At 45.6% G+C, this 25,627-nt stretch overlaps 1 protein-coding gene across 4 annotated transcripts in view; it reads left to right on the top strand.

The window, feature by feature from the left end:
• SMARCA2 (SWI/SNF related BAF chromatin remodeling complex subunit ATPase 2) overlaps positions 1 to 25,627 on the top strand; it is a 1,892,118-nt gene that overhangs the window by 568,681 nt on the left and 1,297,810 nt on the right. For all 4 annotated transcript variants that reach the window (XM_086961220.1, XM_086961218.1, XM_086961217.1 and 1 more), the window contains exon 16: positions 9,242 to 9,405. In XM_086961220.1, coding sequence (XP_086817346.1) covers positions 9,242 to 9,405 — 164 coding nt within the window. The remainder of the gene's footprint in view (positions 1 to 9,241; positions 9,406 to 25,627) is intronic.

The following is a 25,627-nucleotide window of genomic DNA, read 5'->3' as shown; positions in this document are numbered from 1 at the left end:
GGACTGCTGTTTGATGCACGGACTTATGGACTGCCACAAATTGAGATAACTGGTCGAACCCTTAACATGTATGGCTACTTGAAACCATGCCAGTTTCGTTTTGAGCTACACTAGAATGTTTGTATGGGCGGGGGGTGGGGGCCGTGCGCCTTGCTACATGGTATCCTCCCCCCTTGACTTTTCTATTTCCTTTTTATCTGTTTTCTTCTCCTTTCCCTACATTATCTCATTCTATATTTCGGGTTCACGCTTAGGGCGACAGGCACGCTGCTGGGAGGGGTAGGCCATAGCCTTCTGCAGGGGTGCAGGGTGGGGCGGGTGGATGGGGGTCAATTAGATAGTTCTTTGTTTCTATGGCTCTTATCTGTCCTTTTCTTGGGTCTCCATTGCTGTGCTTAATCCCTGTGGGATGAGTGCCAGGGGGGGGAAGGTTTGGGTATTCCCATATGGTATGGTACTTTCGGGTTTTTGCTTTTCCTGACTTAGCCTCCCCGCCCCTAAGAATGTTTGCTGTCTGGATTGTGGATCGCCATTATCGCCGTGGGGCGGGTACAGTAACGTGGATTCCCCCTTCCCTTTCCCTTTTTTCTAATATTTTCGTTTTCTTTTACTCTCCGGGTTGGGTTGTATGGTGATTGCACCTTTTTCCGTCTCATTGATGATTCGATTATCATGAGAGTGATGTTTTGCTTGTCTTTGGGCACATGAGGTTGCGGGTGGACACTGACTGAAGAGGAATAGCAAGGGCATCGATGGCTTGACTGCTTTGGACTATTTTGATAACTGACTTACGGATTCCCTATTATAATGATGTTGATTCTGTTCCCCGTCATGTGTACCATGACGCTTATTATACGACTGATCCTTTATTTTTATATATATAAAATTAACCTTCAGTGATCCTTTACCGGGGGGTTACGCTCAGTTAGCATTATAGACTCGCAGCATTGGGTAGTATTGCGTGACCATTCCGTACTTTTTATTGCTATTGTTGTCTTCCAGTTTGTTCCGTGGCCGGCCTCTGGGTTGTAGGCCCGTATTTGTATGTCACCATCTACACAAATAAAAGTTTTCAAAAATTTTACAAAAACAAAAAACTAGAGGGCAGCCCTGTCCTCTGAAGCCACCCGGCTCTCGCTGTTATTAGCAATTCACACGGCTATTTCAACCTAAAGATTCTACCTATTTACCAGGTGACCAGTCACCTTTGCACTCGAGAAATGATTTACTCGTTTTCAGGAGTGGACAGGGCGGGGGTCTCAGGGTACGGCTACTATAGACATTTTGTGAACATCTCATAACTTTTCCCAACTCATTCCCATCCTGGGAACGTCCTGCTGACACGGGCAGGAGTAAATCAAGGATAAAAAAATTGTGTAGTAGTCACGAAGTGAAAGTTCCCCATTCACAACACTACACTACACACAGTCACACACGTGGAAATGCTGCTACAGTGGCTGGCGTCGTTCAGAGCTTGCAAAGGTCTCCCAGGGGTACGGGTATCTCAGATTGCCAGGTGTTTGCTCCAAGTAGCAGTTTTCAAACCTGCAGGTGACTGAGTCAAACCCTTGTGCACAGACTAGTGCTCAGTTGGGATCACTGGGGTTTTCTCAGCACTTTGGGACAGTGCAGTGGTTGGGCTGCCTCCTCATGTGTCTGGTGCATCATAAAACAAAGGCAAGAAATAAATAAATTAAACCTGCCTTTGTGAGCGTCGTGGTGTTTTCACACAGATCCCAGCAGCAGGCGCACACGCCCACAGTGCTACCTCACAAGTTAGCCCTCGGGGTCAAAGTGCAACAATCTGAAAGTGTGGGTCCTTCCACAAAAGCATCTCTCCAAGGGCTGTGGGTTCAGGTGCGGGAGGGGAGGAGGTCCAGGGACCTTCTTTAGACCCTTCACGCCTACTCTGCTGCCTATGAGGGACGTAGTGTCCTTCGTGTAATAATATTGTGTTGTGTTGCGTAGTACTGACCTGAAGGGCATTGTATGGTGCCATGCAGCCCTGCATTACACTGTACTGTCCAGGTGGGGTGCTCGAGCTATGTTATTGTATGGTGCTGTGCTGTGCTGCGCTGCATTGCACTGTATTGTCGAGGTGCTGTGCTTGAGGTATGTTATTGTACGGTGTTGTGCAGCCCTGCATTTTGCACTGTACTGTTAAGGTGCTGTGCTCAAGGTATGTTATTGTGTGGTGTGCTGACTGTACTGTGCTCAAGGTATGTTATTGTATGGTGTTGTGCTGTCCCACACAGATGTGTTTCGTTCTATTCTGGGTATTTTGTTAGTGTGTTGTGTTGCACAGCACTCAATTGTATTTATTGTATTGTATGCTACAGTACCAGACTGCACGGTATTGTATGGTCCAGCCCTTTGTGGTACGGTATTCTGCAGTAGACATTTGCATTAATATCTTGAGGGATGTTGACACCCACAGTGAATTAAGAGGTGTTTAGAATTAGCAGATGGCCTTAAACGCAGAGACTGATACCCTTGCCTACAGACCTCAGAAGGAAGGAAGTTGAGTTTGTCCTGTCAGGAAGTTAACCTGAGACCAGGCTGCAATACAAGCACAAGCTGACGTCACACGAAATGCGCGCCGCAGGTGTGTTTGGGGTTTGTCCTTTCCTTGTTATTGTATATGAAGCCATTCAGGGGTGAAGATGTTATCCTCCTCCCAGAACCGGAAATGAACCAGACTGTCCTCCTGCTGCAGCGTGGCAGCAGTATAACCGCCACGCCCCCGAGAAAGCTCACAAGGTTAATGCGCCTTCTCCAGAGGTCTGCGGGACTCCAGTTTGAGTTTTAGCTAGGCCCCTGGAAGGAATAACAGGGGATAATGCCACACTGCCACTCGAGGATTGATTTTAACATTTTTACCTGGATTTTGGTAAACTGAATTCCAGGGAAAGTTGCTGAATGTCTTGAACTTATTATTTATTGATATTACTTCTTAATTTACACTATCAACGTTGACCTGCAGCTTTTTCGGGGACACTGGCAAGGGGAACAAGCATTGGCATAGCCAATAGGTCTCGCCTTAGGGACCTTATAAGTGTTTAGCCACACAACAGTTGATGTTGTTGCACCAAGGATATTGTGCTGTATAACTAAATACTTAGAAGGTCCCAAAAGCGAGACCTATTGGCTATGCCAATGCATGTTCATTTTACTTTTGTTCCGGCCTGCCAGATTATTCTTTATATTCATACTCCTATACAATTTAACTAAACTCATATTTAAAAAATAGGCTTCTGCTGATGTCTGACTATTGTTTGTGTTCCACGTGTAAACTGTGTTGAAAGCCACGTTGTATACACAACAATGTTATTTCATCTTTATTTCTTCTTTCTTTCCCATTAAATTTACGACTTATATGTATCAACTTATAACCACTGCTCCACCCTTTGTTGCTCCATTTCTCAATACTGCCTCTTTGTTTTCCTTCTTAGTATTGTTTGTCATTGCCTCCGTATATGAGACTTTTCTTTTTGTTTGTGCTGCACTGGTAGACTTCTCCCATTCCCGCTATCTAGTTTCGCTCAAGAAACACAATTGTTTTTCTACATAATTTTCAGTGGGAGAATTATTTACATGAGAAAATTGTGAGCTAATATTTTCCTAATGCTATTTCTAACCATGATGCTGTTGCATGAATACCCACCGTGCATGACGCTGCTTGACTCTCTCTCGCAGTAATTAATTTGTAAAATAGTTTTGGTGGCCAAAACTCTGTGCTGTAGCCAGTGGTGGTTGCTATTAAAAGTCAGCATGTCGAATATCAAGGCTGCCTTGTCTTCAATCCATCTGTAATCCACTACCAGATAACTCCTCCCCCTTTATCTCACTTTTGCAAGTTAATTTTGCCACCCTTTGTGACAGTTCTCTGTCTTTCTCGTCCTTCTTCTTTCCCTTTGTGCTTTTCCCTCTCTTGCTCCGTCTAAACATCTGATGAGGAAAACTAAGGGATGATCCCCAAAAATGAATGCTAGTGGCTCCCACCTGCAACCACTGTCTCAAATTCATCACTGCCCTCTGGCGTTCCTACTGCTATATCACAATGTTTGTTGAAGCACTAATGTTTAGTGTTTGCCCCAGCTGCAGATTTTTTAGTGTTTCTGTTTTTAGAGGCCTTTTACTGAGATAGAAAATTCTTAAGGACTGAGGGATAATAATTCTGTTACATCTTTAAAGGTGATCTCCAAGGGATGTAGGAGAGCCCTCTAGATTATGCATCAGGCATGTCCTTCTGTGATTTGATTTATGGCAATAAAATCCACAGCTGCTTTTTTTTTGATAATTATTTATTGGAGTTTGAAAAAGAAAAAAGAAAAGAGAAAAGAAAAAGAAAAAAGTAAGGAAAAACAAACAAACATTAACATGTAAAGACCATATATTTAATAGGACGAAAGAGACCGTTGGTAAGGTTCCAACAAATGAAGCAGACCCCCCCCCTGACAAATGAAAAATAAACATAAGATAATGCAACGTTTCAGGTCCAGTTCCCCTCCAAAACAGCAGCTAAACCCCCAACACCCCAACTGGCATATCATACGTGGTCCACAGCATGGGAATGCCACCTACCCTCATCCAAGACAACCATATTGAGGATGAGGAAATAAAAAACACCACCATCAGGGAGCAACACACAACTAATTGATACGTCTTCTATTGTCACCCAACAACCTGCATCGCTCTCTACAAGATAAGACAGAGAATCCGGATCAAGAGTACCAAAGTCACCTATAGCAACTCGTCAGCATGTACAGATAAGCAAAGAAAAAAAAGAGGAAAGATGGTATATAAGTGTGTTGGGTGGAGGACAGCGGCAGCCACCACAATTGGCCTCCGATTCTTCCCTAAAGGCAAAAAGCTTCACAGCTGCTCCTGTTCATTCTTCATCATATGAAGGCCTTGGTGTTGTGCCACAAGCAGTCAGAGCAGTTGTTTGGCTCAGGCATATGATGCTTTGCTACCACGCTGGGATTCAGACTACCATTGGAAAACAAGAGATTGCTCTGGTACTGCTTCACTCTTGTGAAAGGTGTTTTCCGATCAATACTTTTAGCCGCAGAGTCATCACCTTTTGAATATTACCCAGGCATCAGACTAGATCCAGAAACTATTCAGCAGTACCCCGGCATGCCATGCTGCCCGCACTGTTAGCGTTTTGCTCCAGAAATGACATGAGTGGCCAATATAGGTGCCACCCCTGCGCACTGACATTGGTTCCTTACTTTTGGCTCCAGCAAATCCTTAGCCAGAGATCCCTTCACGTCTCTCAGAGACATTTACTCCGAAACTTTTTCCCTGTGCAAGGGATGTCACCCCTAAAACAACCGATTTCAAGCCCCGTAGGGACTGTCATAAACAGATGTCCCCATCAGGTGTGTCTGTGTTACCTGTGGTTTGGCCACAACTCCAAGTCCTGCTGCGACAATCCTCATCGGGGCTGTTCTCAGTCTGGGCCATATCTAAAGTTCGGTTCCGGTTACACTCCTGGAGTTGCCTGAGCCGCTTGAAAGACTGATCTTCACCGCTATCTAAATCCTCTGGTAAATCAAAAAAGAAGCCTAAGTATTCAAAGCAGGATTTTGCTCCCTCGCAGCACTTATTCCCCTGTGGAGGCACGAGTACGGCGCTATTCTTCTCGATATCGCTCCTGAAGTAGGCAGACTTTGGATCTGATCCCGCTCCTGAAGTCAGCCGACTTAAGAGCCAATCCCACAACTAGTGCTGGCACAACCAGAGTTCCCAAATGCCAAGACTTGTAAATGTAAATGTAAATGTATGTATACTTGTAAAGCGCACTGTTACCCCATCACTCGGGGCATCCTGGCGCTGTATACCGCTGGGGAACCCGTCCTGGCTTTCCATGTGAGAGGGCACCCACAGGTGAAGCCAGGCATCCCCGGCGCTGATAGGGCCGTTGTGGAGATTAAGCAAGCTATTGCCCAGAGTTGCGGAGTGGGACCCATGGTTAGCGTAGGCACCTAGGCGAGAAATATCAAGTCCGCGGACATTGACCCAAGACCCTGCCGCGTCGGGAATTGAACCCTGGTCCCGGGCCGAACTCTGCTTCAGGGTATGCCGCTTCTAACCAGAGAGCCACACTTATCTACGACTTGTCTGATTGAAGAGTTCCGCTCAGCCATGCTCCTTGGAAAGGTGAGTTTTACCTTGGTGGGAAATGCGGAGTTTGGCAGGGTAAATCAATGATTATGCACATCAGCTTTCTGGATTAACTGTTTGTCAGGAAGGAACATGTGGAGCGCGGCCTGTACTGCAACTGTAATGTCAGGGAAAAGTGAGATTACTTTCCCCATGTATTGGAATTCCCGGAGCTTACTGTCTAGCTTCAGGGTGGTCTCTGTCTTTGTAGTTCAAAATTCGTGCCACAATCGGGCACGCTGGAGACCACTTGCAGAGGACGAGGGCCCAGTGAGCTGTGGGCGCGCTCAGCTGCAAAAATTGGGAGACCGAGCATCGCCAAACATGGAGCAGGACTTCAACTTAAGTGTCCATTCTTTCCACAATTGGTGATTCCGGTATTTCAAGGATGCACAAATTGTTCTGCCGGGACCTCACCTCCAAATCCTCAATCATGCTCTTTATACCTCCAGGACTTTTTCCATCCTCAGATGATGTTTGTTGGTGGCTGTGTGGGTGACTTCCATAGCTGATACTCGCGTCTTAAGTTGGGCAACGTGCCCACCCTGACAAATCTCTCCTTCATATGATCCAGTCTAATGGTGAGGCTGTCTAGTTTGTAGTCTGTGGTGTGAAGGCTGTGCTGTAGGTCCGCAAACATTTTCTTGGTATCCTGATCGAGCAGGGAAGGAGGACCCTGCAGGGTCACTTGCTGCGGTGAGGGCTGCTTTTCCATTCCCCCACTCTTCTAGGCCTGGAAGGACAGCTTAGGTTGCTGAGGATCGTCCTTGCTCATCACAAACCCCGGGTTTGGGGCTCAACAGGCACAAATATCCTAGGTGGATGTCTTCCCTCCTGCTGCAGCCAGATCCAGTTCCATGGTCTAGGCCCCGCACGGGCTTCAGTCTCTAGGAGGAGTGCGGTCTCCAGGCTGGGACCTCAGATGCCGCCTCAGCCCCCCAGCAGCAGCTTTTATGGCCCTCAACACCCCATCTCAGCAGGTGCAGCTCGACTTACTGGGAGCGTCAGCATGTCGGCTGCCCCTGGGGTGTGGGTGCAGGACTTCAGCAGGGTCTGTAGAAGGCATGTTGCACAGGCTACAATCTCCAGTCCGTCCCGGTAGGCTCCAGCTAGAGCGTCTGCCTATCCTCCTGGGCGGGGCCCCCGAACAGATGACTGCAGGCCCAATAGTTCTGGAGCACCCTCCCATAGTGAATCCTCCGATAGGTGCAGCATCACAGATGCTCCGGCAAGAGGATTTTGATGAATTATGGCTCATGGCCTGCAGAGCCTCGTTAGGCAGCAGCAATCTTGCTCCACATCTCTCTGGCTTCCCTGTTGCAGGTGTTACTGACAGTACCACTGCCATGCGGTACTGCAACAAACAGTTTGGGTGGGGTCACAGACCGTGTCCCTGAATGCCTTGCTCTTCTGGAAAAGACTGGACCTCTGGGGCATTTTTCAGGTGGTGAACCACCTGGCAGGATCTTTGAATGGCAGGGTGGACGAGCTCAGCCCCCAACGCTTAGTTGCTCCAGGAGGTGACGCGTGGTCTCTTCCACGAATTGGAATAACCTTGGCTCGATTTCTTTGACACCACAATGTCAGCCGGCAACTCTTTGCTCTGGGCACCGTTAAAGGGAACCTCTGGGCTCTTTCCACCTTGTTAAGGTTGCGGGATCAGACCTCATTTTTTAAGTCTACTGTTTTAATGCATTTTTTAAAGGTCTAAAATGTCAGTTTCCCCCGTTGATCTTCTCCATGCCACAGTGAGACCTTAATTTGGCCCTCACATATTTCATGTGCGCTCTCTTTGAACTGTTTTACAGCTGTCCTTTGAGTTTTCTACTCTAAAGGTTGTGTTCATCATCGCCATTACAGTGGCTTGGCGGGTGAGTGAGCTTCAATCTCTCTCTGTCAACCCACCATATACAACATTCTTCCCACACAAACAAATTCAGCGAACGCGAGCTTCCTTCTTGTGGAAAGTGAAAGTTCTGGCACCATTATATGTCAAAAATTCACCTTACTGGCTTTCTTTGCTCCACCTCACCCTTCTAAGGAAGAGGAGAGACTCCATTTCTTGGACCCGAAAAGAGCACGGACCGTTTTCATTGATTGTACCAGAGAACATGCAATAGTGGTTCACCAGTGCGAAAAAAGGCAAGACAGTGCAGAAAAGGACAGTTTTGCTGGATTGTGCTCTACATTAAAATCTGCTATGCACTGGCCAAAAAGAGCAGCGCCTGGAAAGGCTCTGTGTAATTCCACCAGAGCCACAGCTATCACCGCTTTGGCAAGCTGAGTTCCTGTACTGGACATCTGCCAGGAAGCTACGAAGGGTGCCTCTCCATATGTCCACAAAACACTACTGTATGGATAGCCAGTTGGTCGTACAGTGATTTTTGGTTTGATTCCATTCACATACCCACCTCCAAATAGGTACTGCTTTGGTATCGTTCAATAAGTGAGGAATCTATGGTAGGAAGTCTTTATCAGAAGAACAAGTTACTTACCCTTGGTAATGCTCTTTCTGGTAGACCCTACTTAACCACATATTCCTCACTGACCTTCCCATCCTCACCATTTTGTGAGCTTGACTCTATCGATAAATAGGAACCCAAGTCTAGGAATCTGCACACTGTTCAAAGCTAGGTTGCTGTTGGGACTCCGAGTCTGAAGGTGCACATAGCCTCGAAAGCAAGTGACGTCAGTGGTGCTATATTGGCCCTGAACATCTTTTCCAGAGCTCAACAGCACCATTGCAGAGCCCCATGTTGTCACCTACCTGCGCACAGAGGTACTGCTTAAACGTTTCTGTATCCAGTTTGACGCCTACACAATATTTATTAGAGTTGAGGAATCTGCAATTAGTTTCTACCAGAAAGAGCATTACTGAATGTAAGTAACTTGTTCATCAGGAAGTACTGTCTTTTTGTAAAGTACTTGATAGTTGGGTCGAAGTCATTTAATCTTTGGATTCTCACATTTAACAAAATATTCTCTCACACATGGTATACAGTCCAGTTTAGAGGAACCATATTTTTCTGTGTTGGTCGCATATAATTACACCAATCTATCTTTATTTCAGATTCAAGGCTTGGAATGGATGGTGTCACTCTACAATAACAATTTAAATGGGATCTTAGCTGATGAAATGGGGCTTGGAAAGACAATCCAGACTATTGCACTCATTACCTATTTGATGGAACACAAAAGACTCAATGGCCCCTACCTCATAATTGTTCCTCTTTCGTAAGTGCACACCAACTTATCTATTTGTTTCTATTATGTTCTAGCATGTGGTAAAATCAGCTGAAGAGTGGAGAGATGCCAGTGATGTCTGTAGAAGTGAATTTCAAAAGGGTGGCGCCACACTTACGGACACAGAGGAAAGTGGTTGAGCCATCTTTAAATGCTTTTTATTTATTATATACTGGTGATAGCCAGTTGGTAGTTATAGTTAGGACCAACTTTTCTCATAAACAAAATGTTTTTTTGTTATGCCAATAATTTTGGCACAGTTCGATGAATCTTCACGAAATGCTCAAAAGTAGTGTACTGGTCACTTTAGCTGCTTTCTGGAAAGTTTTGGGGTGATTTGTCAAGTGGGGGCTGAGAAAAAGGGGGGGTTCCAAAACAGTTTTTCCCCATGCAATGTCTATGGGGATTTAGCAAATTCTTGACACAGCTACAGCCTGAAACGCTGAAAGGAATTACACCTAGTTTGACAGAAAACGAGATCTTGGTCCCCAGACTGTGCTTTTTGTGATTTGGCGTAAACCTTTTCAGTAGTTTGATAGTTATTAAAGAAAAAAATGTATAGATGTCAACGTACTCTGATCTACCGATGGCGGGTACCTGCAGAACCGGGGGTGGGAGGGGGTTGTGGGGAGGGGGGGTAAAGCAAATGCTTGATTGGCTGGTCGCAACCTGAAAGGAACGTTGTGGCCACTTTTTTTTGTCGCTTGTTACTTGGGTAGGGAAAAATAGTCTTAAAACATATAAGGGGTCAAAATATAGGTAGTCTGACCCAATAGGACACTTTAGGGCAAGAAATTGACCATAATGTTTTTGGGAGACAGAATTGAGGATCCGTGGTTATCTGCGGATCTGAAGCCTAATGACGGAAAAAATACCTCAACCCATTCATACATTACACCCACACTGTATACTGTTGAAACCTGTGCGCAGTGTGGGGTTTGGTGCACGCAAGTCGGGGTGGGGTCGGGGGGTGGTTTCAGCCGTGCGCAGTGGTGGTTGTATTTACATAAGGTAATTATATATTACTTTACATTTAAAAAATAAAATAGAAGTTCATAGAAATTCAGCAGGTATAGTTATACTTATATGAAAAAACATTAACTTGTGCTGTTAAGTAACTTTAGGCCACGAGTTCCAGTTTCTTAATTTAAGTATAACTATAACTGCTGAATTTCTGTGTTTTTGTTTTGTGGGTAAAATGTCAACCTAACTATAACTTCCCTGTAACCTTTGTTTTTTTCAGTGAATGTATGTATATATATATATATATATATATATATATATATATATATATATATATATATATATACATCACCAATATGCAATTCTGCTGCCATGACAGTAGTAATTGTACAAATAAGACGCACTCTCTCGGATGTATTGAAGTTCTTAAGGCGGCTTTATTTAAAAAGAAAACGCTGTGACATTCAGGACGCTAGATCCCAGAGGATTAAATTAAAATGAGGAACTTTATACACACCTTTAAAGCATAAAACTACATTTATATCAAATGGAGAATTGAAACTCACCAGTAAGATATGAAAGAAATGTAAATTGATACACTAATGAAAATAATTGAAAAGTATGTCATTCTACAAAGAATGCAGAAATATACAAATTGTCAAGATGGATTTGACACCTCTTGACATGAGAAAAATGTGGAAATAAATGTCTCACTAGAGAGCTCAAAAACTTTGAAACAGACCTAATAAAGGCTCACTAGCGAGCAGAAAATATCGGGACTGAAATGAAACAAAATGACGAAACTGCATTGTAAATAAAGCTTTGTAAATTGTTATTAAAAGACCACTTACACATATGAGTAAAATCACAAGTAAGCACTATTGTTAATTCACATATAATAGTAATGAAAAACTACACATACCACAATGCATCACTATGAAAACAGAAGTGAAAGGTGTCTTTAGAACTAAAAGATGTCCGTACTAACTTTGTGACATCCCGTGATCAAGCCTTCAGGGGAAGGTGAACTGCGTTGGGAGAGGCAGCGTTTTTTTAAATAAAGCCGCCTTAAGAACTTCAATACATCCAAGAGAGTGCGTCTTTTTTGTACAATTACAGCTGTCTTGGCAGCAGAATTGCATATTGGTGAAATTGAAACCGGTGTGGTCCTGCCGGAAAAGACGCACCGTTTGGAAAAAGAGCGCCAGCGTCGAACCTTTAGGACTGCAGTGTAGATATAGATATATATTTACGCAAAAAGGCTTCAGTAATGAAGACGCCGCACACCACTTGAAAATGATTCCTTCAGTTATTTATTTTCCTGTAGGTTCCCCACCTATGCGTTTCGGACCTAGACGTTCCCTGGTCACGGTTAACAAACATTTGTCCATCGTTAGTGTTCATTATTTATACAAAAGACTCCATGCAGCTAATTATGATGCATTATGGGCTTTGTAGTGATATAATCTTGACTCTAATCAGAGCTTATCTTCGTGCTGGATTACCGGTGTCAGGCAGTTTACATTATCACGGGGGATATGCCTGACGCTTTTTTAATTCATAAGTGTAGTAGGGAAGCATGATCATAGGCAAACATAAAAATGATTTGCCTTTGCGCATTAGTTGCGACTAGTTGATCCATGTAACTATTCAATCCAGACTGAGTGTCAATGAGTCCATACTGGCTAAGTGCCTTTTTGTGACTCTGCCCCCAACTAATGTTTATGCCGGGCTCAGTCTTCCAACACTTGGATACCAAATTAGAAGTTAAAATTGTAGTTCACATATCTCTCTCTTATGGTATATCATTACACCTACATTTATATACATTATGTCTTTATATATATATATATATATATAATGAAAAAACTCTAAACTTGATTATCAGTACAACATCAATGTTAAGATTTGGGGTTTGAAATTACAGTTTCAAATTATTCACTGGGTCCTTAGTAAGTTCATAAACAGAATTACAGATGCACATGCGTTTACTCTTCCCCGTTTAGTCCCCACTGGCTTCTAGTTTTAAAACGGATTATTAACTTTGATTCGAGAAGTCTTAGCTTTTGAATACGATTTCCGCCTCTTTCATTCTCCTTCACCATGGCTATGCCTGAATATTTAATGTCTTTCCAGGTCTTGTCTGGATGGGTTTTCAGATGTTTGGAAATGGCATAACTGTAGTCATTGTTTGATCTTATATGCTCCAATATCCTCTCTTTAAGAGGACAGATTGTTGAGCCAATATATCTCTTGCCACAATAGCACTGTAACAGGTAGACCACAAACTGGGATTCACATGTTACCTTGTCTCGTTTCTCAAAGTTTCTACCTTTTTGATCCTTGATAGATTTTAGATTCTGTCCGACCTTAAAGGCTTTGCATGATAGGCACTTGGTGAAGCCCAGTTGTCGCTTCTGTAGCCATGTTTCTGTATTTTTCTTTTCTTAAAGTGGCTGTTCACTAGAGTGTCTTGGATTTATGGAGCCTTTCGGAATGATATCAGTGGTCTATCTCCTATCAAAGTACCAATTTCCGAATCCTTTTTTAATACACTCCAGTATTTAGTTAGAATCTGTCATATTTTAAAACTCTCTTTTGAATAAGTTAAAATCAGTCGAGGTTTGTCTTCATCTGTTTTGGTTTCTTTTTTGGTTTTTACTATTAGCGTCTCTGCTCTTGTTTTGGCTCTTCCTCTCTGTTCACCACAAGCAATGTCTGTGTATTTGTATCCGCGTTTAGTGAAGCGAGACTTGGATTGAATAGTTACATGGATCAACTAGTCTCAACTAATGCGCAAAGGCAAATCATTTTTATGTTTGCCTATGATCATGTGTTCGAGGCATGTGGGCTGCTGAATTCATATCTGTGCATAGACCGCCACCTAGTGTTGGGTCCGGATGATTGCACATTGTTGTCCTGGAAGAGTCTTCGAAGTATCACGAGATAGGTGGCTCCGCCCCTGGACTACAGTGCGCATGGGCATCGCCTCCATCCCCAGATTGTTTTTTTCCGCCATTGGGTTCGGATGTGTTTCGGTTCCCTCTGTCGGAACCGATAGTTGTTCAACTTCTACTCGAGACCAAAAGGTCTTTAGGCTGGGCGTCGGTATAGTTGCGTACGGGTTTCTTTCTGACTCTCAGCTCCTATCTCTTGCTGCCCTTCCACGTGCCTTCGGCGCGGACGGGCCTACACTACAACTTTTGCTATGGAGCGGACTCCATTCAAAAAGTGTCCGCTGTGTCACTCCAAATATTCGCACCTCGACGTGCACCCTGTGTGCAATACCTGCTTGTCGCCGGATCACCGCGAAGACACCTGCATGGCGTGTTCGAAGTTCCGAAGCAAGAAGACGTTAAAGATTCGCCGGGCCAATCGGCTCCAGGCTCAATTGTCGGCTTCGGCGCCCCCACCAGATGACATTTTCCAGGAATCTGTCGAGGGAGAAGACGACGTGCGGGAGTCGGACTCTGGCCCCGCGTCCGAAGAGGAAAACTACGACGCGGGTGACGCGGACCTTAACGAAGTCTCCGACGAGGTAGGGGACGACGATCAGGCTTGTGCCACGATGGGAGATAGCTCAGAGGACGAGCATCCCCAGTCGGACTCAGGGGCTATTCCCCTTCATACGGCCCAGGTCGAGGGATCGCCTTCGGGCCTTACCCAAGATCTGCCTATCAGTCCTACGTCCCCGCCTCCGGGCCCGGTCACGGACATTTCTAAGCCATCTCTTCTGTTGAAGAAAACAAAAGTGAAACCAACCGGTCACGCACCCTCGGATGCGAAACCGAAACTGAAAGTTGCGTTGGTGAAGAAGGTTCTGGAGGCGTCAACTTCCAAGAAATCCAAAATGGCCGACTCCAAGAGCCACCCCAAGATGGCCGACCCGAAGCCCTCGGGGTCGACGCCAAAGGCGAAGGTCTCCGACGCGACCGCGTCGGCACCGAAAGGGGTCGGGGACCCGAAGACGGTTTCGAGGAAGCGTCAGGGCGACGACGCGCCTAGGCAGGGGGCGTCGGCCCCGAAGAAGAAGCCTACCGGCGATCAGGCTCTCGAAGATGAGGGGTCGTTTGAGCAGGTGCAACCCTCGGCAACCCTTACAAAGAAAGTGGAGGAATCCTTACAGCGGATCCGAAAGACCACGGTGGTTCCCACTCAGGACACTGTAGTGCCTACGCTCACGCCTAAGCCTACTAAAGAGAAAACGCCTATTCGTTTCGTCCTTCCACCCAAGTCGGCGCCGAAGGCCTTCGCACCGAAACAGGGCGGACATTCAGGGGAGGTGTTAACGCCGAAAGCTGCCTTGGTGGTATCGAAGCTTCGGCTCCAGCCGCTTGCGGTAGAAGAGCGTCGTGAGGTCATTATCGACGCCAACACCGGGAAACTGTCGCTCCTCAAACGAAAGATCACGTCGGAGCCGGCGTTGGAACCTTTTAAAATCCCACTCAAGAATAAAAGGTACTCTGCGGACTCTTCGGCTCTGGTGGAACCTGTGTCCCCACAGGCCTTGGAACACTCGCCAACGCATTCCCCCGCGGCCGACGCGGACGAGGAAGATGCCGAGTACACCTATCCTGCGTACTCGGATCCGGAGGAGGAGCATGTGCCCTGGGCCGGGGGAGGCGACCCAGATGACCCGCAGTCGGGTCAGGACACTCAACTTTTCGCCGCCAAGACGTCCCCGACAGAGGACTCGGCGGCCTTCAATGCTTTGATTGAGAGAGCCGCGGCGAACCACGACGTCGAGCTGCACTCAGACCCCGTGGATGCGGACTTCTTATTCGACACCTTCTCGGTAGCCGAAAAGCAAGTCAAAACGCTACCGATGCTTAAGGGGGTGCTTAAGCATGCACCGGAGGTTTTCAGAGAGCCCACCCGGGCGCGGGTGGTCAACCCTCGCATCGACAGGAAATATAAGGCGGCGCCCACGGATCCCACCTATATCAAGGGACACTTTCCATTGGACTCACTGGTTGTTTCCAACGCTCGAAAAAGGGCGAATTCTCAAACTACTGGTGACGCTCCTCCCCCAGACAAAGAGTCCAAGATCTTTGAGGCCTCGGGCAAACGTATTGCTGCACAGGCAGCTAACATCTGGAGAATATCTAACACCCAAGCCCTGCTTGCACGTTATGATAGGGCCCATTATGACACATTAGAGGCCATTCTGCAACACTTGCCTGACCAATACAAGGAGGCAGGAGAGATGCTCATTCAGGAGGGTAAACTCATTACAAATGCATCCATCAAATGTGCTCTGGACGTGGCGGATACAGCCTCTAGAGCCATCAATACAAGTGTGTTACTTAGACGTCATGCCTGGCTTCGTATTTCGGGGTTCAAGCCCGACATCCAAACCACTATTTTAGGGCAAACAGTTAACCCTGACCATCTGTTTGGCCCTGAGGTGGATGCCTCACTAGAAAAAATGAAAAAGGATACCGAAACTGCAAAGTCGATGGGGGCTTTACAAAGTCAGCAGTTTCGGGGTGGTTCCTTTCGCCGTTCAAATTCAAAAGGCACCTCCCGGGGACAGGCATCCCAGTCCGCACAATACTACAAGGGTAACACCCAGCCCTCGTATAACAACAAGGGTAGAGGCGGTTACAGAGGCAATAATACCAAAGGCAGGGGACGTGGAAACAATGGCTCCAGGTCCACCACCACCAACAAGCAGTGACGTCTTGTCACTGCCCCCCAACCATGCAACACCGGTTGGGGGGAGACTTCAGCAGTTCCTGCCGGCGTGGAAGAACATCACCACGGACAGGTGGGTGAGGTCCCTTATCCAGTACGGGTACTGTCTAGAGCTTACTTCCATTCCACCAGACATACCCCCAAGAAGCCGTCCTATGTCAGGCGAGCATTTGACCTTATTGCAGCAGGAAGTTCTAGTTATGCTGCAAAAAGGGGCAATAGAGCTCGTTCCATTGCGAGAGCGGGGAACAGGGGTTTACTCCCTCTATTTCCTGATTCCCAAGAAGGACGGATCCCTCAGGCCTATCCTGGACCTCAGGCCCCTAAACTGGTACATACTCTCGGAGCACTTCCATATGCTCACGTTACAGCAAGTGCTTCCCCTGCTTCAGCAGGGGGATTTTCTGGCTACACTGGATCTGAAAGATGCCTATTTTCATATCCCCATACATCCTTCCCACAGGAGGTATCTCAGATTCACGCTCTTAGACCAGCATTACCAGTTCAAGGTCCTGCCGTTCGGGGTCACCACGGCACCAAGGGTATTTACGAAGTGCCTCGCGACTGTGGCGGCGCATCTCCGTCGCCAAAACGTCCACGTCTATCCTTACCTGGACGACTGGCTCATTCAGGCAAGAACAGAACAACAGTGCGCAGACCATGTGTCACGCACCATTCATCTCCTGCACGATCTGGGCTTCTCACTGAACTACCCCAAGTCCCATCTCCAGCCCGCCCACGTGCGACAGTATCTGGGCGCGACGATCAACACTCTGGCGGCCACTGCGCAGCCAAATTCAGTGAGAATCGCCAGTATCCAGGCGCTGATCCAACGGTTCAGACCCCAACACTCGCTTCCAGCGAAGGTGTTCATGCAGTTGATAGGCATGATGGCCTCCTGCATCTCCATTGTCCCGCACGCGAGACTACATATGCGTCCGCTTCAGGAGTGCTTAGCACGTCAGTGGACTCAGGCTCATGGGCAACTGACAGACCTAGTGTTGGTGAGCGGTCGGGCATACAACTCTCTGCATTGGTGGAATCCACAAAACCTTTGCAAAGGCCGACCATTCCAAGAGCCTGTCCCACAGATTATCCTGACGACGGACGCCTCTCTCCAGGGATGGGGAGCGCATGTACTCCATTACACTGTGCAGGGACTATGGACACTACAGCAGAGGAAGATGCACATCAATGTGTTGGAACTGATGGCAATCTTCATGGCCTTAAAGGCGTTCAAAGTACATCTGTGCAACAAGGTCGTGTTGATCCGGACGGACAACATGACGGCCATGTACTACATCCAGAAGCAGGGGGGCACACACTCTCCACAGCTGTCTCATCTGGCTCAGAGCATGTGGAAGTGGGCCATTCAGAGGAACATCTTCCTCATGGCAGAGCACCTCCCGGGCAAGGACAATCAGATGGCGGACCTCCTCAGCAGGCACAGCCATCAGATGCACGAGTGGGAGATACATCCATCGGTACTCCAACCGTACTTCCAAATGTGGGGTCATCCAGAGATAGACCTGTTCGCCACAAAGGAGAACGCAAAATGCCAAAGCTTCGCCGCCAGGTTCCCACACCCCCAATCACAGGGCAATGCGATGTGGATGAACTGGTCAGGCAGATTTGCGTACGCTTTTCCCCCAGCACCTTTGATACCGCTGGTGGCACGCAAGCTCAGGCAACACTCGATGACGCTCATCCTGGTTGCTCCAACGTGGGCTCGCCAACCATGGTACACCACGTTTCTGGAACTCTCCGTGGTACCGCATCAAAGGCTTCATCTCACTCCCAGCCTTCTGACGCAGAGCCATGGCGACATTCAGCACCCAGATCCGCAACAGCTCAACCTGGCGATCTGGCTCCTGAAGTCCTAGAGTTTGGCTACCTCAATCTTCCTCCCAGTTGCATGGACATCATTCGGGAGGCAAGGAAGCCCACTACTAGAGCTTGTTATGCGGCTAAATGGAAGAGGTTTGTCATCTACTGTGGGAACCACGACATTGACCCGCTAGATGCTTCCATTCAAAACATCATCTGTTACCTTTTTCACCTGTATCGATGTAATCTAGCGTACTCTTCCATCCGCATTCACCTGTCTGCTATGGCAGCATACCTCCAAAACAGGCAGCACCTGTCACTCTTTAAGGTCCCTGCTATCAAGGCCTTTCTGGAGGGACTCAAAAGGGTCATTCCACCAAGGACTCCACCAGCTCCGGAATGGAACCTCAACGTGGTTCTTACAAGGCTGATGGGTCCTCCTTTTGAGCCACTGCACTCTTGTGAGCTTCAGTTTTTGACTTGGAAGGTGGCTTTCTTAGTGGCAATTACATCGCTACGGAGGGTTAGTGAGTTGCAGGCACTCACCATCCAAGAACCTTTTTTCCAAGTACATGCTAACAGGGTGGTGCTCCGCACTAACCCTAAATTCTTACCCAAAGTAGTCTCACAATTCCACATTAACCAAACAATTGAATTGCCGGTGTTTTTCCAAAACCCAGAGACGCTGGCGGAGCGCATGCTCCACACCCTTGATGTGAAAAGGGCCTTGATGTACTATGTGGACAGGACTAAAGATTTCAGCAAAACCAAACAGCTTTTTGTTGCTTTTGCCACACAACACAAGGGAAACGCTATCTCCAAGGCGGGGATTGCTAGATGGATAGTAAAGTGCATTCAGATCTGCTACGCTAAAGCTAAGCGCACTCTCACTATCCCACCTAGGGCCCACTCCACTAGGAAGTTAGGGGCCTCTATGGCTTTCCTAGGTAACATTCCCTTAGAAGATATCTGTAGAGCAGCCACATGGTCTACCACACATACTTTCACTAAGCACTACTGTGTAGACGTGCATTCCAAACAGCAGGCAGCTGTTGGTCAGGCTGTTCTAAAAACGCTTTTTCAGACTGCTGCAGCTGGCACGGGCGGCCGCCGTTAATGGAGGGACTGCTATGTATTCTATGCACAGATATGAATTCAGCAGCCCACATGCCTCGAACTGCAAATGCTACTTACCAGTATGCATCTGTTCTTGGCATGTAGGGCTGCTGACATTCATATCGCCCACCCTCCTCCCCGGCGCCTGTAGCAGCTGCAGTATTTATTCATACAAACACATATGCTCATAGCATGGTCATCACTCACATTCTTCACTCCATCTCTGCCAATGGCTAAAAACAATCTGGGGATGGAGGCGATGCCCATGCGCACTGTAGTCCAGGGGAGGAGCCACCTATCTCGTGATACTTCGAAGACTCTTCCAGGACAACAATGTGCAATCATCCGGACCCAACACTAGGTGGCGGTCTATGCACAGATATGAATGTCAGCAGCCCTACATGCCAAGAACAGATGCATACTGGTAAGTAGCATTTGCATTCTCTACTACGCTTATGAATTTAAAAAGCGCCAGGCATATCCCCCGTGATAATGTAGACTGCCGGACACCGGTAATCCAGCACGAAGATAAGCTCTGAATAGAGCCAAGATTATATCACTACAAAGCCCATAATGCATCATAATTAGCTGCATGGAGTCTTCTGAATAAATAATGAACACTAACGATGGACAAATGTTTGTTAACCGTGACCAGGGACTGTTTAGGTCCGAAACGCGTAGGTGGGGAACCTACAGGAAAATAAATAACTGAAGGAATCATTTTCAAGTGGTGTGCGGCGTCTTCATTACTGAAGCCTTTTTGCGTAAACATAAAAGCAAGGCTGTCCTGAACCTCACCGCCAGCACCAGCTAGTCCACCTCAAACGCCCACAGGGAGCGACGGACCTCTTCTCGGGCGGTCACAGCGCTGGGGGCGGGCAACCTCCATTCATATTCCACAACAAACCTCCCATCATAGATAAGAAGTACGCTTGACCAGGGCCTCGTGGGGTGACTTGTGTTTAATTTTGCCAAGAAAACAGCCTTTATCTTCAACCTAACGCGTTTCAACTGCTGGCGCAGTCTTGATCACAGGTGAGCTGAACCATTCTGTTTGCGGCGTGTCATGTGACCTTTATATCAGCCAGTCAGACTACTTCATCACGTTGTAGTTCTGTCATTGTGCAAATACAGTTTTCGTTAGTTCTGTGATGTTGTCGAAGCCCCATAGTTCTGACCCATATGTTGTTGCAGCCAATGCTTTCCCCTTATAGATGGCAAGGGCAAGGGCAGGGGCAATGGGCCTACTTGCAGAGGCTCGGTGTTCTCTGGAAATGGGTCCCGTAGCCCTTTTCAAATTCAGGTGCATTTTTGCTAGATGGGAGTCCCACTTCATTCTCCGGTTCACCCGTACTCCCAGATAATCAAATGCATCAACCTCCTCCAGTGAACTACAAATACCAGAATGCATCAGGTAAGCTCTTGTAATGGGACTTTTAAACTGGGTGCTTTTTCACCTCCTTTCCTCTTCTGTGAGCACAATTGCAGTGCGTGTAATATTTCAGAGTCACTTACTTGATGTAAAACTTGCTCAATTAAAGCCGGCTGTCTCCTTCTGTTTATTCAATGCTGGCACTTGAAACAATCCCGAAGTCCTTAGTTGCAGCATCAGTGTGCTGTACTTTCCCCGCGTTCATACGGATCAAGTAACCTACGGTGAAAGAAACACACGGTGACGCCGTTGCAATATCGGATGGCGTGTACTGCAAATGGCTTTCAGAGGTGAGTGATCCTAATATGAGTGCGGTGGGGAGGAGTATACGGCACGAGCGATTAGACTTTGGTAGCTCATTCAGTTCAAGTCTCCCGCTTTCATATATATGAAATAACTCAGAGTTCACCTGCAATATGTCAGCTGAAATTCTACGAGGCAGAGAGGCAGCAGCGGATGCACTCTATTCCAATCTCCCTAAAGTCGTTTCCAATTCTGGGGTTAATAACAGGAATACACCAAGCGAACATGACAACACCAATGAAGTGTCATATACGAACAGCACTGAAGCGCCTTGAGAAATGCATGCGCCAAGAAATGACAAAATGGTGGGAGCACAAATCGCTCACCAAATACCCTGAGGAGGGACGTGTTCCGCGGGGTCTTCGCATATTACTAGCCCCAAGCTATGACAATCCAAATCCCGATATGTTGAGGGAATGGGGCCGCCGCAACTTGGAAGCATCTGCCAAATTAGTTCAAATTTTAGTTAAATATACCTCCATCGAAAGGGATCTACTGATGAAGGAAATCGATGAGATCAATGGATTGCTGGCTAAATTTGAACCGAACGACATCATCACTAAAACACGTAATGAGATCCAAGAAAGACTGTCAAAACAAGAAGAGAAAATAAAAGTGGGAAAAATATATAAATTTGCCCGCGATAAGGAGGATTACGCGCAGGGGCGGATTTATACTTTCGCTCGCAAATTTGAGAATGCCAGGAAAACCAAATTTGCACAGCAGACGAAACAAGTTAAACCTACAAATCAACCTGGAGCCTCAACATCGACTGCCTTAGACTCTAACGTGGAAACCAGTGATGAGGAATCACTAACAAGTGGCCCATCGTCGGATAATGGTGGCTCTGCTGCAACAGACCCTAATTCCAGAATTCTCGACTTGGGAGAAGAAGTGGATTTTTTAGTGTCGGACCGGCTACAAACACTCGGACCTTTGACTCGGCAGCAGAAAAAAAGTCAAGACGCAACAAAAGGAGGGGTGAGCGCCGAAAAAAAACGAAAGATCGCCCAAAAAACCAAAAAGGCAATACTGGCGCAAAAAACGATAGATGACAACGCTATTATCAATCTGTCAACAATGACCCTCACCAAGGCTGAAAAACAACTGCTTAGCCTCGGCTTAACCTATTGCCCAGTCTCAGACTTTAATTATGCCAAGACCCGAGTTGATATCTACTGTTATATTAGAAAACTCAAATTGAAAAAGTTTTTTAGTATTAAGGATGGTCCCAGTGAAAACACACCATCCAACAACACCACAACGATGCTAAGGAATCCAGCATTACCGGCTAGAGACACTAAAACTTTTCTAATGCTACACCAACTGGCGACAAATGACACACCTGATGCCAACTCACTTTCAACTCCAAATGAACTCAGAGTAGCCTCTATTGAAAAAGTTGGCGCAAACATCAGTCCTTTTAAACCTAAATCTAGCTTTACTCCAACCATGCCCAAAGACTCCATTGATGTTTTTCAGGATGTAGTGGTGGAAGATCTTAAACAACTACATCGCAAAATTAAACTTAGGAGAAGATACAAAAGCAAACATGAACTAGAATATTCATCTCTAATTTCCAAACTTAGCAAAGACCACAAAAACATAGTTACCACCGCTGATAAAGGAGGAAATGTGGTAATCTGGCTCAGGATGCTTATATTGAAGAGGCCATGAAACAACTTAATGACTCCTCATGTTACACAAAAACAACAGGGAAACACTATAATGAGGCCAAAGAATCCCTAAAAAAACTATTGCATAAATGGAAAAGAGAGGGGATGATTTCCAAACAAGAATTTGACTTCCTGCATGTTGAGTTTCCTGTGTTACCTAAACTACATCTCCTCCGTAAAGTACACAAAAAGGTTGTCCCAGTTCCCGGCAGACCTATTATCTCGGCCATTTCTGGAGTGGCAGAACATGTCACTGAATACATTGACTACTTTTTACAAGATCTAGTCAAAGAGCTACCAACATATATCAAAGACACTGGAGACTTTATCAGAAAGATCAAGGGTATTCCATGGAGTGATGATTTGCTATTCATAACTTTAGACATTGGATCGCTCTACACCAGTATTGTACATGCAACTGGTCTAGTGGCTTTGGAGCACTTTCTTGGAAAAAGACCTAATAATTGTTATAATCATAACAAAATGATAATTAAACTCACAACGTGGTGTCTTAACAATAATTTCTTTTTATTTGGTAACAATATATATGTCCAGAAACGTGGAGTTGCTATGGGGGGCCTGTTTCTCCTCCAGCTACGCGGGTCTTCACGTGGGCTGGTGGGAGGCACAGGTCCTCAGGCGTACACTTCGAGCAACCTTTGATAAACATGTGGTTCAGTGGATGCGTTATATAGATGATGTTTTTGTTTTATGGAGGGGTGATTATGAGAGTGCTAACACCTTTCTTTCATCTATTAATGTCAACCAGGAGAATTTAAAATTCACTTCCAACATTAGTAATCTTGAAGCCGAATTCCTTGATGTAAAAATATTCATCCACAATGGTTTTCTAGCAACAAAACTCCACAGAAAAAGCACTGCTGGCAATAACATCTTGCATGCCAGCAGTGCTCATCCACGACATATAATTGATAACATTCCTTTTGGGGAGTTGCTCAGACTAAAGAGAATCTGCAGTACAGACACTGATCTTGCTATCTGTACTAATGAGGCCTTGGATAGGTTCAGATGTAGGGGATACAGGGAATCCATCTTAAAGTCAGCAATTCTAAAGACTAATGCTAGAACTCGTGAGTGACTGCTATCTTCTACTCAAAATAGTTCTTCGGAATTTGAAACCAATATGGATGACCAAGCTCCCAGGCTAATTACCAACTATAGCAAACAGGCCAGGCAAATTAGATCTATCATTAAACAAAGATGGCCTGTCTTAAAGACCGATCTAGTCCTGGCACCCAGACTCCGTGACAGCCCTACTATTACCTATCGGAGGGGACCCTCCTTAAGGTCTCAAATTAGCCATGAATTCCCTGAGCTTGAGAAAAAAGAAGAATGGTTGAAATCCCGGCCGGGAGTTAAATGATGCTCTACTTGTAGGGCATGTAAATTTGGGAAAAACACCACCCAGTATTCAACACCATTCAGTCCAGTTAAGACTAACATTAAGGGTTCATTCAACTGCAAGACTGAATACGCTGTCTATGTCCTGACATCCACCTGTGGCCTTAGATATGTTGGCAGCACTAAGCTACAGGTGCATGCCAGGATTCTCCAGCATTTGCGTGCCATCGTTAACAATGATGGCACATATCCGGTGGCCAGGCACTTTCAAGCCATCCATAATAACAATTTACAGTGCCATGAATATTATGTCATCGCCTCGGTTCCTAAACCACGGAGAGGCGGAGATAGAGACAGAATGCTTAGGAGACTGGAGTTGCAAATGATGCTAGAACTAGACAGCAGGTTCCCTAATGCGTTGAATACCACACAAGATTTACATGTGTTTTTATAACCATTATATTCTTCTTTTTTTCTTGATTCAATTTTAGTGGAGTGCTCCGCTTTTCCTGCCTCTCTTGCCAGTTACATTTTCTGAATTTTGCCTTCATATTACACCTATTCTTTCATATTTCTATGGTTTTCCTATACACGAGATCCTTTTCATTCTTTACAATAGGACTCACTCTATTTTGCACCTTTTTCAGGACATAGACATTCTGGCACGCATATATTTGTTTTTGTTTTCCTAGTTTATAGTTCCCCATCATGCTGTGGTTTTTCATTTATTTACCTATCAACATCCTGAGTTTTTTGAAAAACCTTGATATTCTAATTTTGCTGCTATTATATTTGTGACCGTCAATGCATTTATGCAGAGATACTAGTTGTTACTGTGATAAGCATTTTTATGATTCTTATGAACTAAGGTTTATATTTTTGCGAGTTTGCACATATTTCCTTGGTTTACAAATGATTGCTTTATTTGCACAGTTTATACTTGCACTTTACTTGCGAAATTTGCACTAATTTGTACAATGCTTGTTTTGCACATATGACATTTGTCAACTTGCACAGTACTATAGTCGGTTATTGCATTTATGCTTTTATACATATATTTTTTTAGCAGCATAATATTGATTTTGAATATATCATTGCTCATACATGTGTAAATAAAATGTACTCAGTATTAATTTTAGAATTTTAATCTATCTAATTTTAACGCATTGATGAGGATTTAAAATTCTTTGGAAAACCGACTATATATGTCCATAGCTTGTAGTGTGTCCTTGCTTTCTATTTATCACATGGTGTAGCTCTTTTGAAAAAAATGCAATGAGAAAAAAAACTGTTGAAAAAAAACGTACTTAAATGGTGTATGGTTCGTTACCTGACGATCTGTGAGCAAGGGCGGATGCCCGAAACGCATCAGATTTGGTGACTCTTCTTTAAATAAATCACTGCCGAAGATAATACTTTTGGATTTGCGTGGTCTTTGCTATCTCTGCCATCTCCGCGGTGGCTGTGGCGGTGTAAGACTGCTGCTGTTGCATATATATATATATATATATATATATATATATATATATATATATATCCGCTCAGTAGTCCCTCCCCGCAATGAACGGGAAAACAGGAAGCAGCACTCCCAGGATAAGTTCACAATAGTTTAATTCTCAAGAAAAAGCGCTTTCGGCACTCGGCCTTCCTCAGTAATGAGACAGAGAACCAAGGCAAACACAATCCATTTAAGCCATCACGTGTCATAAACGCTAAACATAAAGATAGGACACAAATAATAAAGTGTCCGCCATCTTGGAATGGGTCTGTATCTTAGTGAATAGTGGCAAATTATGCAAGACCAGTATATAAATTGCAATCAATAGGATATCCACAA

This window comes from Lissotriton vulgaris, chromosome 3_1 (genome assembly GCF_964263255.1).
Source record: "Lissotriton vulgaris chromosome 3_1, aLisVul1.2, whole genome shotgun sequence".
Classification (NCBI taxonomy): domain Eukaryota; kingdom Metazoa; phylum Chordata; class Amphibia; order Caudata; family Salamandridae; genus Lissotriton; species Lissotriton vulgaris.
This window is presented reverse-complemented; position numbering and strand designations above follow the sequence as displayed.